Source organism: Scleropages formosus, chromosome 14, assembly GCF_900964775.1.
Source record: "Scleropages formosus chromosome 14, fSclFor1.1, whole genome shotgun sequence".
NCBI classification, from domain to species: Eukaryota; Metazoa; Chordata; class Actinopteri; order Osteoglossiformes; family Osteoglossidae; genus Scleropages; species Scleropages formosus.
In genome coordinates, this window is record NC_041819.1 from 13,986,109 (window position 1) to 14,003,751 (window position 17,643).

Consider the following 17,643-nt stretch of genomic DNA (forward strand, 5'->3'; position numbering starts at 1 on the left):
GAAAGCTTTGCCAGAAAAGAGGAAGATTTCATGCTTTGAGATCATGTTTTTTCCACTGTTTGTTGAGTTCACATTGTTACCACCAGAGGGAGATGAAAATGCACAAGCGAACAATGGAGCTTTTGGTAATGAAATTAAACTGGATGAAAAATAAGGCACTCTTGTCTCCAGTCAACACACTGGATCTATTTATCCACAGAAAATGAAAATAAGCCCACAGTTTTGCTAAATCAAAAGGTCTGTGAGGATATATGTTTATTTTCCATTGCGCGAACTAAATTCCGGCCTTTCATTTAGCTGTGCAGATGAAAGGCGCGCTATTCCTTTGCTGAACAATAAATCATGATCCGCATTGTAATCGTGGACAGAAAAGAGCAGATTGTGGAGTGATGCATTTTGGGGTTTTTTTTGCAAGCATGCTCTCAGAAATCACTTTTCTTCCCATTGTGTTTTTTTTTTTTTTTTGAAGATGTTGTATATACACACAAAGAAAAATATATGCAAATAGATTAATCAGATCTGTAGTCTTGAAGGACAAGCTGTTTCGAGAAATGTACTACCTGGGCAGGTAATGTGGAGCTTAGCACTGTCATCTTGCATTTGAAGGCTGTGGATTTGAACCCCATACCTGCTGTAATACCCTTAAAGAAAGCACTTATCCTGAATTGTACCAGTGAGAATTACCCTTCTGTTCAAAGAACTAAATAATTGTGAGTTACATTATGTAGAAACCTCACATTGAAAGTTGCCTCAAAAAAAAAACATCAGCTAAATGGATAAATAATAATCAGACACAAGGGATGTTCATGAAGACAACAGATACTCATTTTACTTCTTCATCTCCTGTTGCAGCTAAAGGGGCTGACAGCTGGTGGGAAACTCTTGGGTTGTATCAACAGAAAGTTGAGCTATATGAGTTTCTAAATGAATATATTTACGTTAATTAATTTAGCTGAAGATTTTCTCCAAAGCAACTTAAAATTGTTAGCTACTTACAATTATTTACCAATTTATACAGCTGAGCAACTCTACTGGACCAGGTTAGGGTAAGTACCTTCCTCAAGGGTACTTCAACTTGAGGTGGGATTCAAACCTGCAGCCTTGGGTCTAAAACCAGCAGCTTCAACCAATATATTTGCAGCTGGCCCTTTAGCGTACAAATAAGAAATACATAAGACATGTGAAGGAGTGCTTTGATTCCCAGGCCCTCACAGAGGTTGAACCGATGGCCCCAAAGAATATCATGAATTCAGCTTTCAGCATTGGCGACTTGTCAACGATCTCTCAAGGGACCCCAGACAGCCCTGTAAATGGCTCCCCCCTAGAACCAGATACTATCATGAGTACCTGTGTTCGCTCAAGGATGCATCACCTCTCTGTGAACATGACCACAGAAAAGTAGGGAAACAGCTCTAGTTTTTCACTGCCTCATATGTCCAGCAGTGTAGATCTGTAAAGGCAGAAGGTCCCAAAACTTCCACTTGAAAGACCAAATTTATAGTGGGACTGCTATTGAGAGCAGAGTAAACCAGGTAAGTTGGTCAGAAGGTAGATATTATAGGAATCCTGACAGTATTTTAAAGAGGAGGTGCCCCTGCTCATGTGCGGCATGCATGAGCATATCCGAATTTTCGCCGCTATGGCAGCATTACTGTGTTCTGCGGGAGTACATTTTCACAATTCCGAATAAAAAATTCCACTAAGGCTGCTGGAATTATCTTCTCTTTTACACCTCACACTAGTTAATGGAGTCATTCTCACTCCATCGTTCCGTGCATTTTTAACGCCGCACCACTGTGTTGCCATATCAAAAAATTGCTACCGATTCATTTGCACCGCATGAATCGCACTTTGAGCAAATTCATTTTTAAGATGATTGCTTTCATTTGCCAGATTGTTCACAGCTGACATGTAGCCAAAGGCTCCATTCCCTAAACATGCTGGTACAAAATAATCAAAACGGGCTGTAATCCTTTAATCCAAAACAAAAACGAATATTAATTTTTAAAAAAATATATAGGAACAAGTGCTGAATTTCCTGTGTTAATGTTATAAAACTATGACCCCAGCAGTGAACAGATAAAACAGAAAGATGAATAGATTTCTTGAAGGACCAACTGGTTAATTCAATTCGCTAATGCTTGCTTTTTAAAACCACTCAAGGCCTCATAATAGATGCGGTACCAATTCAATTAGGTGTTCGTAACACTGCGGCAACGGAAAAGCCAAACTTCTTCCCTTGAGTTTGTTGACGAAATAAAAATCTGTGAAGTTTTTGACCATGGCAAACAGGAGGGCTGCCAAGCAGTGATCTCAGGACATTACCATGCAAATGACGGCGCCTCCTCCCCACCCAAGTCACTGAATTCGATAAACAGCCTCTGGGACGATGCACATTCTCACCACTTTACAGCATTGCAATAAAATGTTTCTCTTCTTGGTTTATCACAGTTTTTAACGGACATGAATTAAAACTGTGAAGGCGCCGAAGGACTACCATACATCACTTCTTCCCACAATGCTTTGCGGCTGCTGTTTTGTCAGTTTTTGGTTCGCAATCCATCTGTTGTGGCTCTTTGCTTTTGAATGCTTGCATAGTTGTTTGTTGCATGTTCTACTTTATCACTGTGCCTTAGACAACTGTTTTTGTTTAATAACCATGAATGGGATTTATATTGCCGTTCGTCATGTGACATTTTGTAGCACCCACAACAAAAATGGCTTGCAGTTGTAGTCTGTAGAGCATAGAAGTTCAGCTGAATACATTTGCACATTATTTACACAATATCATTTAATATACATTCAGATGTGTGGTCAAGACCTTGTGAGGCAACTACACGGATGATAATGTCAGTATTTACCTATGCTCTGTGCACTTGTGTTTCGGCTGTTTGAAGGGCATAAGCAACAAAGAAGTGAGATAGTGTTTGGTTCAGCTAGCATGGCAAGCTGACCCAACACCCAACATAAATGAGTGCTGGCGTTGTAACCCAAGGTGACCGAAAGCCTAAGGGTGCAGAGCTTGTCGGGGGCTCTTAACAACAGTTCGGGGCTCTTCCACGTGTGTCACAGTTCATAGCATTGAGCGAGGCAGAGGAACGATCCAATTCATCACTGTGACACGGAGGAAGTGTGGTGCCAAACGCTAGGCTGGTACAAGCACTGAGATGCCGAAGACACGGCCCTTTAAAAATGATTGTCTGCAGCTACGCTGTATCATCGCCCAGCTGAAACGCTCCCCCTCAAACCCACCTCTTCCTCTCTTCCTACTCAGCATTACAAAACCGCACAGAAACTCGATCACCTTCACCACATCCTAGCAATATTTGTTTGCTTCTCTTTCATCTCTGCAAAAACTATCTGCCTCCTAGGTCTTGGAGTTATTGCCATAAGTTTTTAGGATCAGCAAGAACTCTACTGTTGGACTTTTGATCTCCTTACCTAACCTGAACTGCTCCAGCAAAATCCAGATGTACAAAATTAACAAAGCGATGCAATTTAAACTTTGAATAGTTTTTTTTTTCTCTCTCTCTTGCCAAGCAGCTTAAATAAATCTTGGTTTCCCCTCCTATTTACAAAATAACTCCAGCCATCCATTAAACGCTGGACCGTCATCAGATGGTTTCATTATGCCATTAACCAAAGGGAGAGCAAAGCCAATGTTACTACTTTACAACATTTGTCTGTTCAGCAGACACATTCTTCTAAATTAGCACAGTTCCCGTTTTTTATACTTCCCCGTATCATAGTCTGCGACACCAGCCGGTTCAGGAATGGCACTCATCTTAAGAGCAATTTCTCAGCAGGATTTGAACTTCCAGCTTCTCAGTCACAAGTTTTGTTCCATAGCAACTTCATAACCTGCCAAAGCACAAGAACTTGCTTTGGGAATATGTTCGCTGGGGGGTTCGTGTCATTGCAGTGAGCTGTGGTATTAATTGTGGCCGGCTTTAAGCTGACAGCAGATCAGTAACAAGATAGACGTAAGGCATGGAGGAGTGACTGCATCATCACTCTTTCTGTTCTCCAAGCCCCCCACTTCTGCCCTCTCCAATACAGGAGGCCCCTCCATCTTCAATATATTAAATTTTGCCCCCTATCCTTTTCCAATTCAGTCTGTGTATATTATAAGTTCAATTGGATTTGAAAGTTTTCCTTTCGTAAACTTTTTTCCACAGCAAAACAACATTATTTTTTTCAGTTCCTTCTCACTCAGCTGTATTCCGTTGCACACTTCAGTCCTTTGACCTTCTTATCCAGTAGTATTTGGATCTCATCTGCCCCAGGACTAAAGTGTTTTCTCAATGCAGACGCTCCTTATCTTAAAGAAACGAATCTCATAAAACCAGGCAGCACCGGAACCCAAAAGGTGTCATGTGCTGGCTAACCGGGGAAAAAAAAAAAAAGACTAGAAGTGCAGCAGCAAGAGCCTGATTTCCTGATAAGCCTGGAAAGAGCCAGTGGTCATAAAGAGCTGCCTATACGAGTGTGAGTGGGCAAACAGAGAGAGGGCCTCTGATTGGCTGATCAGAGCGGAGACAAGCGAGTGACGGAAGAAAGATGGGGCCTGCGATTGGCTGATCAGAGCGGAGACAAGAAAGTGAAGAAAGACGGGGCTTGTGATTGGCTGATCGGAGAGTGCGTTTGTGAATGGCTCATTAGATAGAAGATGTGTGGATAGCTGGGGATAGAAGAGGCCTATTGTTGTCTGCCATCAGAGTGGGCTTGTGATTGGGTGACCTGAGAGTGGATGTTTGAGTAGGACTGAGGATTGAGAGGATTCCTGTGACTGGCTTTCAATGGCGTATACCAGTGATTCGTTGACATGACCACAAGGTTGTGATTGACCGACATGAAAGTAGGCTTGTGATTGGCTGATATGACAGTGGGCAAATGAGAGGTCACACAAAGAGTGGGCCTGGGATTGGCTGACCTAACAAGCTCAGGGAGATGCTGTGGCCATGGAGCAGCACCGAAGTCAGCAAAGTTGTCTTTGGAGGACAGTCAGGGAGAGTTTGAGCGGATTTGCAAGGCCAGGGGGAATCTTCCAAATTCCTCAGTCTGGCGCCCATTATGAAATGGACTCTCGGCTCCCAGCGGCTCCATCAAATCGGCACAATGGGGCCGGGGGTGTATAGGGATCGGGGCTGTAGCCACTGCAGATGGAGGTGCCAGTCCTGCTCAGTTACAGCCATCCAGCAGATTCTGATCGCAACTGTTACCTTTTTACTGGTTTTTCATTTCATTTTTTCTTTTCTGTCTTTCGTACTTATTTATTTAATTGCTTTTTTATTGGGTAAGTAAAAGAGAAAGGTTTTGACAGGCTATGTACTGCTGTGACACTGACTGCAACAAGTGGTTAACAACAGTGGGTGAGTGAACGAGCCTACCCACTCACGCAGCACTTAAATTTACCCACTTGCACAGCTGAATCTTTTACTGAAGCAATTGCAGTTATGTACCTTGCTCTGGGACCCCTCCTGGGACTTGAACCACCAAGCCTTTGGTTACGAGCCCATAAAAAATCCTTATGCTACCTGTTGGTCTCCTGGCCAGCTGTTGTGTGCTCTCCCAAGCTGAGGAGGAGAGTTGTCCTGGTTAGCACATTTTGCCCCGGCTGTGTTCTCTGGCCTTCGATCTTTGGCTCCCAGGGTTTGGCCTTCTGTCTTTGGCCCTCAATTTCTGGCCTAAGTTCTTCTGAGGACACGCAGGACCTCTCTTGGCAGCTCACAATGGCATTGTATCCATGGCAAGAAGGCAAAAACTCAGCTAGCTCCAGCTGCTCTGTGCCGCATTGCACAATGCCATGCTGCCTTGCCTGGGCCCCAGGTCCAGGAAATGTGCACCACCGTCTCATGCAGCCATTTGCACCAACTCAGCACCATGTCCCACCTACAGGAGGCAGCATGGTGTGCCTGATGCATGGAGGACGATACCGGAGTGGTGCAGGACTGTAGTGCTTGTCGTGATTCCTCCTCCCCACCCCTACTATAGCACAGGGGCAGGTTCCTGGGGTTCCCAATTGTGTCTCAGAGTCACTCAGGGGTTGGCCGAGTTGTGCATCCGTTCCTGAGAAACAAGACAGTTTGACACCCACCAGAGGAAAAGGGGAGTGCATGGCCAATCTAAAACACAGTCCTGAGGTCAAAACATTAATTTGTTTTCCTCTGAGTTCATCGTTTCTGCCCCCATCTTTCTCTTTGTGCCTCTGGAAATGCTTCACCATATTGCTGTTTGAATACAGAAATGATATGGTTGGCACTTCTAAAATTTATTTTTGGAACGGAATCTTGCTTGTGCTACTCTTACTCATGCCGAAAGTCCTCATTACAATGTTTTTAAGAAGCATTCTAACATTGGAATTCTTACATATAATCTATATAGTCTCTAATTTAATTTGATTGCAATTGCAGAGGAAGGTTAATATTTATATATGCAGTACCGCAAAAAAAAAAAAAAAAAAAAAAAAAAAAGGGTTTTTTTTTTTTTTAAAGTTTTTTCTTAAATTTTGCCAGAGGAAGCATTCAGTCACAACTCGTCATGTGGGTTTGTCAATCTTTTTCAATCAGCTCTTGACATAACTGTCAGAAACTATAGCCATTAAGGATACGGCATCATTATTTATATTGATAAAAAAAAAAACTTCAGCTTTTTTGCAGAAATAAAACATGCCTGCACATCTTTGATTTTTGAATGCCAGCTGGATGCTGACAAAACAAAGTGGCTGCGTTAGGTAATCACTCATTTTTGTAACATCCAGAATAAGAAGCAATGCTGCGCAGAGCTTGATTTATTATGAGAATATACAATAGTGGTGGTTCCCTCATGACATTATATGGTATCATTTAGTGGTAAATGCTGGAAGCATCCATTGTCGGGGCAGACTGACAGTCCGGTGACACTAACCTGTGTCAACCCACAGCTGTAAGCATAATCGTTTCTCATTGTTTCATATACCAGTCTGGATAACTGTGTGTGAGTGGAATAGAGAGGTGGTAATCTCATTACTTGAGAAGAACCAATCAAAAAATGCAAGGAATGCAATTGTGGCAGATCTGTGCGTGACACAGGATGCAGGCTGGCATATATCGTGGACCACCCACGACCGTAGCTCGTGTCACTCTCCCTTTTGATGAATGGGCCATCGCAACAATGACATTTGGCAGCATGAGCACCAAGGCAGGACAGTTTGGGTCAAAATAATTTCAGAAACGTTTCGCTCACCGTTGTTTACTTGTCTCTTGTTTATGCACCAGGCCGGTCTTTAATGCCATGATCTTTAGCAGGTAAAGATTTTCAATATTAAAAAAAACGTATGACATTTTAATCAAAAACCAGCCCCATCCCCTCCGGGGAGCTGGCAGAGCACCTTGGGAGGGAAAAGACAGGTATCGGCTTCCTGTCCTGCAAGGAAGGCTGTCATCCTGCGGTCTGGCCTGTCAAAGGAGGGCTGGGAAGAAAATCTCACATTTTTTAACACCCTTGAAATAGCAGGACAGAAATTACATTCACAACAATTTTTTGTATACTTAAAGCTGCCTTCTGCTTCTTATTATATTCCCAATGCATCTTTATGTATGCGGCAATATATACAGTATAATAAGGGAGAGCAGGACAAACAGAAAGCCAGAAGGATCTGTGTGTGTGTGTGTGTGTGTGTGTGTGTGTGTGTGTGTGTGTGTGTGTGTGTGTGAGAGACTCTCTGTGCGTGTGTACGGTTCTAAGCCACCTTAAAAAGACTTTGACTGCACCTCACAATCCCGAGGGCCCACTCAAGCATGGCGTCTCCTTCCCTGGGAGCTTTGTCACATACATGCAGCGCGGAGGTGCGACACACCACTCCTTTCCCGGGAGAGGGAGCCACTTCTTCAAAGCAGCTCGGGAGCTCCAGGTGCGCGGCACTCACCAGCAGCAGCCGCAGCTCAACCACAGACCACGCGTCCTCCCATAGAAGTCAGAAGCAACGAGTCGCTGGAAAACCCTGGACCCCAGCCAGAAGACAAAGGGGCTTGGGGAAGGCAAACGTGGACAAAAAAAAGGGGATACGGCCAAGTGTCGCACCGAAATGCCTGTCTGGGACGTCGCTGCCCTATCAGTCCGCACCTAGACTGTAATCCACAGTCTCGTAAATTAATTTTTAATGCAGGTCCTCAGAATTCCCTGAACTATTTCTTCCATTATACCTGTGCCAAAAATAACATAAAAGTAATGAGGCAATAAAAAAATTTAAAAGAGAAGGAAACAAGCATGCATGCATTACAGAAGTTATCAATGTTTTCAAAAAGCATTGCATTGCACAGAGGTGATGCTGGAAAAAGAATGCAGAAACAAAAAACATGAATTCCCAAAAAACCAGGGACATGAGAAGATAGAGCCACTACGCCACACTGGTCATCTAGGAAGCGCACACGGTATTGACAGGGTAATATAGCAGGAATAATGTATAATAATCAGTGTGTTATGGGTATGACACCAATAATACTGAAAGATTATTTTTGGTGAAAATTTGTCTTTTCACCCATCAAAGCTTTAATGGATCCAGACGGCATGAGATCACTTATGTTCCACAGAGGGCATTATGAGTCGTGCCCAACACATATTGTAATATTAAAACCATGTATTAAAGCAGTGATGAATATGATGCCTTTTTTAATAAGACCTTTTTCAGTCTGAGGGTAAAGGATTAATTCTGGTAAATGACAGTGAGAAGGAAAAGCACGAGGGTGTGGTGTCTGAAGGTCCTCACAAGATTCTTGTCTTCATTTTCTTTTCATCTCTTTCTCTGCCTGTCTGTCAAGGAGGCACTTTTGCATTTGTATCTCTCGCTTGTCTGTTTCTGGATTTACTTTGGGACTAAACAGGAAGGAGCCCTGGCTCAGCATTGGGAACATGATGGAGCCAATTAGACAGGGTGTGGGATTTCCGCCGGACACGCTGTCTATGAAAGGCCACTCGGCTGAAGACCGTATTGCTGGAATGACAGGCGCTTCCTGTAGACGTGGTACTGAATGAGTTACACCGTATCATTGAAAAGGCATCTGACCATTAATGTAAACTGTCATCTGTGGATGAATAGTGGCAGCCTTCTCATGGTTTCATAAGAATGACTAAAGACATGCGTGTTGCCTCACATGCTGCCTTGCCTTCTTGTGTACAGGAAAAATGTGCAAAATTGTATTAGATGACCAGGTGAAAATTACAATAACGGAGATATGAGGGTGGGAGAGTGACATTAAATCCTGTTTGGTAATATGATTTATGATGGAAAAAACCAAGGTGCATCTATTGACCTTCTCTATACGAAGACTCAGGTTAGGGGCAGGGGGCTTGTCGAGGAAAGCAGCGTAGGAAATGAACTCCTTCTACCACATTCATTCAGCTCATTCAGTTACAGTGCCATTGACATGGCCTCCATCTGGGCTGTGGGTGTGGCTTTGGGAGAGTTGGGCTGGCAGGAGGAGATCTTCCTTTACATTCTTGTCACATTCCATGTCAGGGAGTGATTGAACCGCACAAACACAACACAGCACAACCCGTTCCTTCTTCTGCTTAGTTTATCCTCCCTCCCAAGGTCAAGTATCTTTAGAGTGTTCACTTAATAATCTCGCATTCATTCATAAGAATGAGGAGCACCTAGCTGTTAGTCATCTCCCTTCTCCTTATCAATGAAAAAGTGCAGTCGCACAGAGACTGCTTATCAAAATCCATAAACACTAACTCAGATAGGAGTTAATATTCTGTAATAACCAAGCCTCGTAAAAAAAAAAAATATTACAATGGCTTAAATAATTAAATCTCCAGCACAATCACTGGCTCTGAATACAAACAGAATTTGCATTGGTGACTATCTGTTCGCGGTGTGTTTGTTCCAGCAAATGATATTGTTTGTCTGGAGAGCAAATGGGGGAAATATTGATTCCTGATGCTTCCATTCGGCCTCCAAGGAGCACCAGTCTCCCACTGGCTGCCATGACGCAGGATAACCAGGGTGTAGCGAGCACCCGGCACAACAGATACCACTGGATTAATTGAAATGAAGCAACACTGTGTTGTTCTACCCCCAGATGACACCCCACAAGCACATACAGCAAAGGAATGCACATTTTTAAAAGTGCTCTTGCACAGATTTCAGAGAGATCCAGAGAATAGTTACAGGCATGTTCTAGGTGAAAATGTGTATCCAAGAGAAAAAGAAGAGGAAAGCCTTTGTGTGTGTGTGAGACAGAGAGAGAGGTACCAGAGACAGTGAAAGTGAGAGAAAGGTCATATTAGAGTGATCAGATTCACAGAATTAGCCTTTCTTAGTAAGATAATGTATTTAGGCCTTGTGTTCTGGCGTTCATACCTCTGTTTGTATGCACGAGTATAACGTGTCTGCAGTTGCTGGCACTGAAATTTTGGCAATTACGAGAAATTGGCTAGAGAATGTGGCTATACCTGGTGTGCAGACTGCGGGATCTTAGCTCTAGGTATGTGTGTTGAGCAGCTGGCTTCAGACAAAAGGTAGAGTGAGAGAAGAGGCAAAACAATCCTCCCCAATTTTTCTGACTGCTTCACACAGCCTGAGCATTCATTTAATCACTGTCATTGCTACACTTGTGTTATTATTTCTACGCTAAGTGTAATGTATGAGCAGCTGGGGGAAAACACTATCACCGTGACCTCCTCATTCGCAAGGATTAAGCCAGATGTGCGCTGACATTATCAAAATACACATCTGTATGCAGTTTGCTCGCTTCAGAAACTTAACTCAGTGGCAGCTATATGAAAAATGAGCCTGAAATGCAAACAAAGGTTTCTATACTTAGAATATGCAAGTTTTAAGAAGAACTGTGCCAACAAAAATGCAATTATGTTAGCTAAGCACTCTGTTTTGCACCGATGAACCATAAACGCTTAAGGGACAATAACTCAGCTTTTGTACTTTGAAAATTAACATTTCATTTCCTAACATACATACATGCCATGTTCATGCCATTTATGTCTCAACTAGAAAGCAAATAGCATCTACTTAAATTGGTTATTGGCAATTAAAAGGTCAAATTGCTTTTCTCCTTGATTGAGTCACTCTTAGGATCATCAAGAAGGTGAAAAATTAGCTGTTTTTGAAAGCATTGACTGTACAGGCCAAAATAAATGGTGACATTCAAACTTGATAGTTGGTATAATTCTCTGGTAAACGGTGGTAAAGGCCAGTTGGTTGGAAGGATTGTGTGTTCTTTGTGCTGACATTTCTCACTGTGGATCTCCAGATAGCAGGATTATCAGGCATATTCTGGGTGAGAAAAAGGCCAAGCCTTTACTAATAGGAATCACTTAAGCTCCATACAAAACTACTATGATCCTAGAGCAACAATCGTGGTTTTTCTGCAAAGTGTTTGGCTGCTGAAACTGATGAGAGCAAAGAAAACTAAATATCTAATACTAATATTCTTTTTTTCGCTACATTGTATATGTGCACAGCATTTTGTGATGAGAGTAAAACCTGAAAATGCATGGGAAAAGTTGTAAATTACATTGTAAAAATATAAGTGATCACTCCCATATGTTTTCACTCCTTGGGACATATCAATGTACCATAAAAGGATTACTCTAAAATACCTACAACAAATCACAAATTATAGCCTTGCAATCAAAGGAAACAGGTTTGAAACTTATCTCCTAACCTTGCAATCAAAGGGTGCATTAACTCGGGAGCTGAATGAATGAATGAATGAATGAATGAATGAAACATGACTAAACAAACAAGCATTTATGCTGCGAGGAGAAGATTCGCAAGACCTGACTGTGGTGTTGTACCCCTAGTTAGCACAATGTTAGTAGGTTTGGTAAAGACACCTGAATGCTTTCATTTGTCATCTTGTTGAACCTTTAATATGAACAATTAATATGAATTGTTTACTCCTATCTGTTTAAGTAGAGAAAATATTTTCTTGGTGTGCAAATTGACCTCCTTCTCACTGTGTGAGCTTAGGTAGTTTAACATCGTTAGTCACTTTGTAAAAAACCATCAGCTAAATGACTTATTATTATTAATAATAATAATAAGAAGAAGAAGCATAAGAAGAAGAAGAAGAAGAAGTATGCTAGTGTCTAAAAGCGAGCCCCCTTCTTCAAAGCGACATTTAAAGTTCCTGTACACTGATCCCAAGTGAGGTCTTTCTGCAGAGCAGTTAGACTCGATTAAAAAACAAAGCTCCACAAATACATGTGGAGATCTTGCCAAGTGAATAAAACCTTGTCTTTTCTGAAGTCTACATGGAACATGTGTAAGGGGGCTGGTGGGGCAAGGGGAGGTCTGCATGGCCTTTGGCCCTCGGTTTGTTTTGCTTTGGGTGTTCCATGGCAATTAGTTTAGAAGGATGGGTCCCTAAGAAGCACGGGCCATGTTACGCAACGCAATTGTTGGGCGTCGGCTCTGCACAGCATCTGGAGCTACGCTCAGTGTGCATAGTGCAGCACATTTTACACCACATTTTTCAAATGCCCACGCAGAGCAGCACACAGGAAAGGACGTGTGTATGTGTGTGTGTGTGTGTGTGTGTGTGTGTGAGACTGTCTGTGTGAGAGAGAGCATAAAGGAACCATAAATACATTTTGCTTGTATGCGTTTCTGTGCAAGGAAATAATGGGGTGCATTTGTTTCCTTAGCATTTCCTCTGCACAGCTTGTCGGCAGGGGAGGGGAGTGTTTTTTTTTATATACAACACCATGATTGAAAGGTAGGAACTTTCAGAGCACGGTCCGTAGAATATGCCAGGTGGAGAGCAGGCAGTCCAGGAAACAGGGGGCTTCCTATAGCATCGGAAATACTGGCTCGAGGACTCAGAGCTTGTTTCTAATTTAAGGAGCTGGGCTGCCACATTTACACAAAGTCGCACTCACATACACATTCATACAAGCGCACACATACGTATACGTACAGCATCACTCTTCTGGTAAGGGGCCGAGATTTTCACGTTTCTGTCTTTTCCCTTGCCGACGTAACGTTTCGAGAGCTTTGACCAGAGGTGATACCCCTGCTGCCAATGGTTGTGCTTGAGCCAAACCGAGCATCTCTGTCTTACGGCTCACTAAGCAATAGTGTGGATTAGCGCCTCATTTACGCACACATCGTCATCACCGTTTCTGCTTATGTGACATCATCAGGGTCTGTTTCATTTACATTTATTCATTTAGTTGACACTTCTCTCCAAAGCAACCTACAGTGTTAAACGACTTACAGAGATTTGTATAGCTGGGTAATTTTTACTGGACCAGCATAAGGTAAGTACCTTGATTACTATACCACCAGCACTATGCTACCTGCTGCCCCATTTCTACATAAAAAAAAAAAAATGAATTCATGTCTGCACAGCATCGATTCCTTTTAAAATGCTAGTCACCACATTTTAAGAATCACAAACATTTAGCTTATCTTTCTGAAAAAATACTGAACAATAATTAAGTTGAACGTTGCTCTCCTGTAATGTTCAAATAATATCATTGCGGCTACAAAAAGATTCAAAGCCTGCTGTCAGTCATAAACAAACCAGTCCACAAATGAGCTAATTTGGGAAAACGGATTCAAATAACTAAGGCAACTGGTGTTTTTCAGTGAGTCTGTCGGAAAGCTTATTGTTTTATTTGCTTCTGTGGGATGAGTTAGTTTGCTGCAGCCTTCATGTCTGATCTCAAGGCTAGCTTGGTGCGTATTCTCTCGGCGACTGTTTCCCCTTGATTTGCTGTGCAGCAAACTGACAAATCCTGTCTTGCTGAAACACAGCAGAATAACAAAACACACATTAAAGAGATCTGTAATTACCCCGAGGTGTCAAAACAGTTCATGAAAATTTAACAGAACCCTTCAGGTAAACAGTATTGTCAAGTGACAAATGTCTGCAGAGGTTTCTGGAAAGAGATGTGGAGTGACTTGCAAAAAAAAGAAGTGGTTGTTCTGCGGTAAACAAAAGTGATGCATTAGCAAATAAAATATGTACATTGCTGCCTTTCTCTCATCAAAAACAGACAGTTATATATATTGGTTTTAAAGCAAAGCATAAGTAATGTGAAAAAGTAACAGCTCTGTGTAATTGCTTACAAACATGTATTTTGGAAATGCCTGATTTTATTACATTTCAGAATGTTGATATGGTAACTTTTCAGGGAAATTTTTAAATGTTATAATTTCAGCAGCGGTGGGAATGACAGCTTTACATTTCATCCACAAAGTCTTTATCTGCAGTAGTTCCAGCGGTACCTCAGTTTCACACTAGATCACATCCAGTGGCAATTACCATTTAACCCCAAGGTCAGAACTCCTAGGCTAGCGGTTTGTTCGGTAGCGTTACCTAGTTATGACTCTGTTTGGCAAACAGGTCCCAATAGATCTCTTAGTGTCCATGAATTAGTCTGATCACTGCTCTCGTAGCTGAGAACCAGTATATCTTCAGTGGCTGTATTTCTCACTCTATATTTTATATGGTGTCACACAACGGTAACCTTCATAAGGTCAACAGCTCATATCTTTCCCTTCTCTGTGGGAGATATGATTCATACAATTCTGTGTAGATCATACGTGACCACATCAGAAAGTTATCCCTGGATGGCTCCCAGGACCAGGTGCCGGCAGCCTGAACATCTGAGGTCATCCTAATACCAGCAGACAAGCGTTGTGGAACATACCAAGACCCCAATTATGGTGTGTCCAAATAATTTTAAGTCTGAATTTTGTGAACTGTGGTGGTAGTTATGGTGGTTAATAACGTTTACTGATTTTTTTTTTTTTTAAATCCATATATTACGGTGACATTTTCAGCTGCAGTGACTTTTAGGAAACACCCTCTGAGAATTGTGCAAAGTTGGTATGGTCCACTGAAGGGAGAGGGAGGACTCTTCTGTACTGATTCCATTCCGATGCCAAATATGCCTAAGAAGACTGGGTTTTGGTTCTGGTTTTTAAGTAGCCATTGCTTTTTTATTTTGTTTTGGTTCTAAGCATTTTTTTTTTTTTTTACATTATTTAGAACCGATAAACAACCCATTTCAATGTACTTTTTGCAAAGTTTACTGCGCTCATAAGACATAACTCCACACAAATGATAATAACAAGTAAGTAAAATAATTTTCTTCATGTGGAATTAAAATTTACTGCATTTGTACTTAATTAACACAAACTAACAAATTTCTTTTCCTTTACTGAAGTGAATTTTTTCCTCTAAACATATAACGCAAATAATACAGAAGTTATCTGTATGTCTCTTAATGTCTCTGACAAAGAGTTTGTTTAAAATTGTTAAGATATGCTAATAGGGGGTTTATTTGAATAATGATAATGAAATAAGAAAATAAAATGATGGTCTGAAATGAATCGGCAGTAATGTGAGTAACAACTTGCGAGCTGCAACACTAACTTGATTCAATGACATCTGAATTTGTAATTTTAGAATAGGCATTGATGTTTTACAATGGTGTATGGAATTTAACCAAAACTGTCCCATGAACTGAATTATATTTTAATGGGATTGCAAACTGTGCTCAGTGTTAAATTGTAATTGAATTCAGCCTGTTTTCATCCTATACAGTAATAATGAGGGTTCTATGATTCTTCTGCATATATGAGCATATGATCTGACAGTACTTTAATTCCACTGTCGTATATTGAAACATAAATCCAAAGAGGAGAACATTCAACCACACCTCACTACAGTACGGAATGGTTATCATGAGCCTCCCAAACTTCTTATTACTAACCAACAAAAAGAAAACAAACACTAGTAGACAGAAGAACCTGATGTAACTTTCTCAGTATTAAAATAAAATCAGAGCCAATAATTTATGGAAAACCAAGCACAATACTTACAGAACAGCTGACTGTTTTCTTTCTTTTGGTGGATTTGTGTGGTATGAGTGAGGTTTGGCAGGTATTGAGAGTATATAATGTTAGTGTTCTGGCAAAGAGATCACTGTTAGCAATCCAACACATGAACAATTATGTATATGATTTCATGCCTTGCTTCTTGCCAACTCTGACTGGAAGGAAAAAAAATTACACAAATTACACAAATCCCTTCCAGGCTGGTTCTGATTCACATAACATGCATGGATTCTGATGGGGTGAAGAAGGGTATCAGAAAAACACCTGAAAAGCTTTTCAAATTAAATTTACCTAAAAGCCTTGAATAAAATTACAGGAGGTTCATCCTTCCATTGAACAAGCCATACAGTTGTATCTGTTTTTGTCTAGCTGGATCAGTTTTTGTCATTTGACTCATGATGTTAGTGTGTGATTAAGTGGGCCAAAAACATTTTAGTGCAGGCCTACTGTGATAAACTGTGGCATAATACAGTATATTTATTCTCTTTAGCAAAAATGTGGGCTTTCAAAATATGGCAGAAAGAAGTAAATACTGAAAATAAATTAGCCAGTGTGCTACTCAGTTGGGCCATTATGCGTCAATGTTCCTATCAGTCAAAGAAAATTTAGAAATCTATTCCCTCAAACTGAACACGGTATAGACTGATATGACTCGCTATAGTGTAATTTTTGTAGAAAAAATCATGAACAAATTAAATTTAAAAAAATCCGATTCATAATTAGATTACATACATTAGCCCATTTAATGTTAAGCAGTAAATTTCAATTAATTATTTCTATAAACTTTTAATGAAGCCTTTGTTAATAAGCTACACATGGAGTTCTCCAGGAGACTGGCACAATGGAGAGTTACATTTGGCAAGCTTTCTCAAGGGCCTACTTTAGTGACACTTGCAATTCCATATTTCATGTAACCATAAACCATAAAGCCTCACTTTGCAAATACCAACATAGCTGGGAGCAACAACAGTGGCGGTAGCGCCGTGTTTCTGTAAAGACGCTTTCAAGGTATGAAACCACATCGGGAGACTTAGTTTACCCCTTCCTCCTGGGGTCCTGACGATGTTAACATACTCCTTAAAAGCTTGGGAGATGGAAGACGTTGTGGCAGAAGGCCCTCACTGAATTTGTGGAAGTTTGTTTTAGGCAGCTTGAACGAAGCAAATGCACACCCATAGGGCAAGGGATGTCTCCAGTGAAGCTGCCCTGGGGGCTATCTGCTGAGTGACACGGCCTACTCGGCACATAGCGTCATTAGCTTAGCCCCTCTTAGATGGCTAGTAGCTCTCTGGCTTCCTGGGCTTCCTACGAAACAGCAGAGCTAGCATTAATCTCAACCCAGATCTTTTATCTTCCCTCCCAAATCCAAAAGCACCACTTCCTCCAGGGCAGCCCAGGGTATTTGGAAAAGGAAGTGCCTTTCCCAGCATGGCCAATCAGAAGTTGGAGCTCTCTGATATGATCATGCTTACGTAAGAGCAGCAATCTGCGTACTGGGCGATAACAGCACAATGCACCATTATAGCCTAACTGCCGCTACTTGACACAAACCTTGTTTGCGAAGGTCCTGAAGTTCCATTCTCAGGATATCTCTGTGTATACACTTCTGTACACACAAACAGCTTCACTAAAGTACTTGAGAATCCTGATGGTTTCTGCTCTAAGGATGCGGCCAAACAGACCTTTGTGTTTATGTGAAAAAAGCACACGCAGCTTAACTTCAGAGAGGGGGCTAATTGGGAAGATCAGCTGTGGATCTGTGAGGCTTACTAGTGGGCTCTCTAGTT

General features: G+C 41.5%; 1 protein-coding gene across 2 annotated transcripts in view; it reads left to right on the forward strand.

The window, feature by feature from the left end:
* LOC108920111 (rho GTPase-activating protein 7) overlaps positions 1-17,643 on the forward strand; it is a 40,683-nt gene that overhangs the window by 11,604 nt on the left and 11,436 nt on the right. Inside the window, exon 1 of one of the 2 annotated variants that reach the window (XM_018728633.2) lies at positions 14,906-15,090. The exons of the other annotated variant lie outside the window; for it this stretch is intronic. Within the exon in view, the coding sequence (XP_018584149.1) occupies positions 15,078-15,090 (13 nt within the window). The 5' untranslated portion in view covers positions 14,906-15,077. Of the gene's footprint in view, positions 1-14,905; positions 15,091-17,643 lie in introns of those variants that run through there. 2 annotated transcript variants of the gene reach the window in all.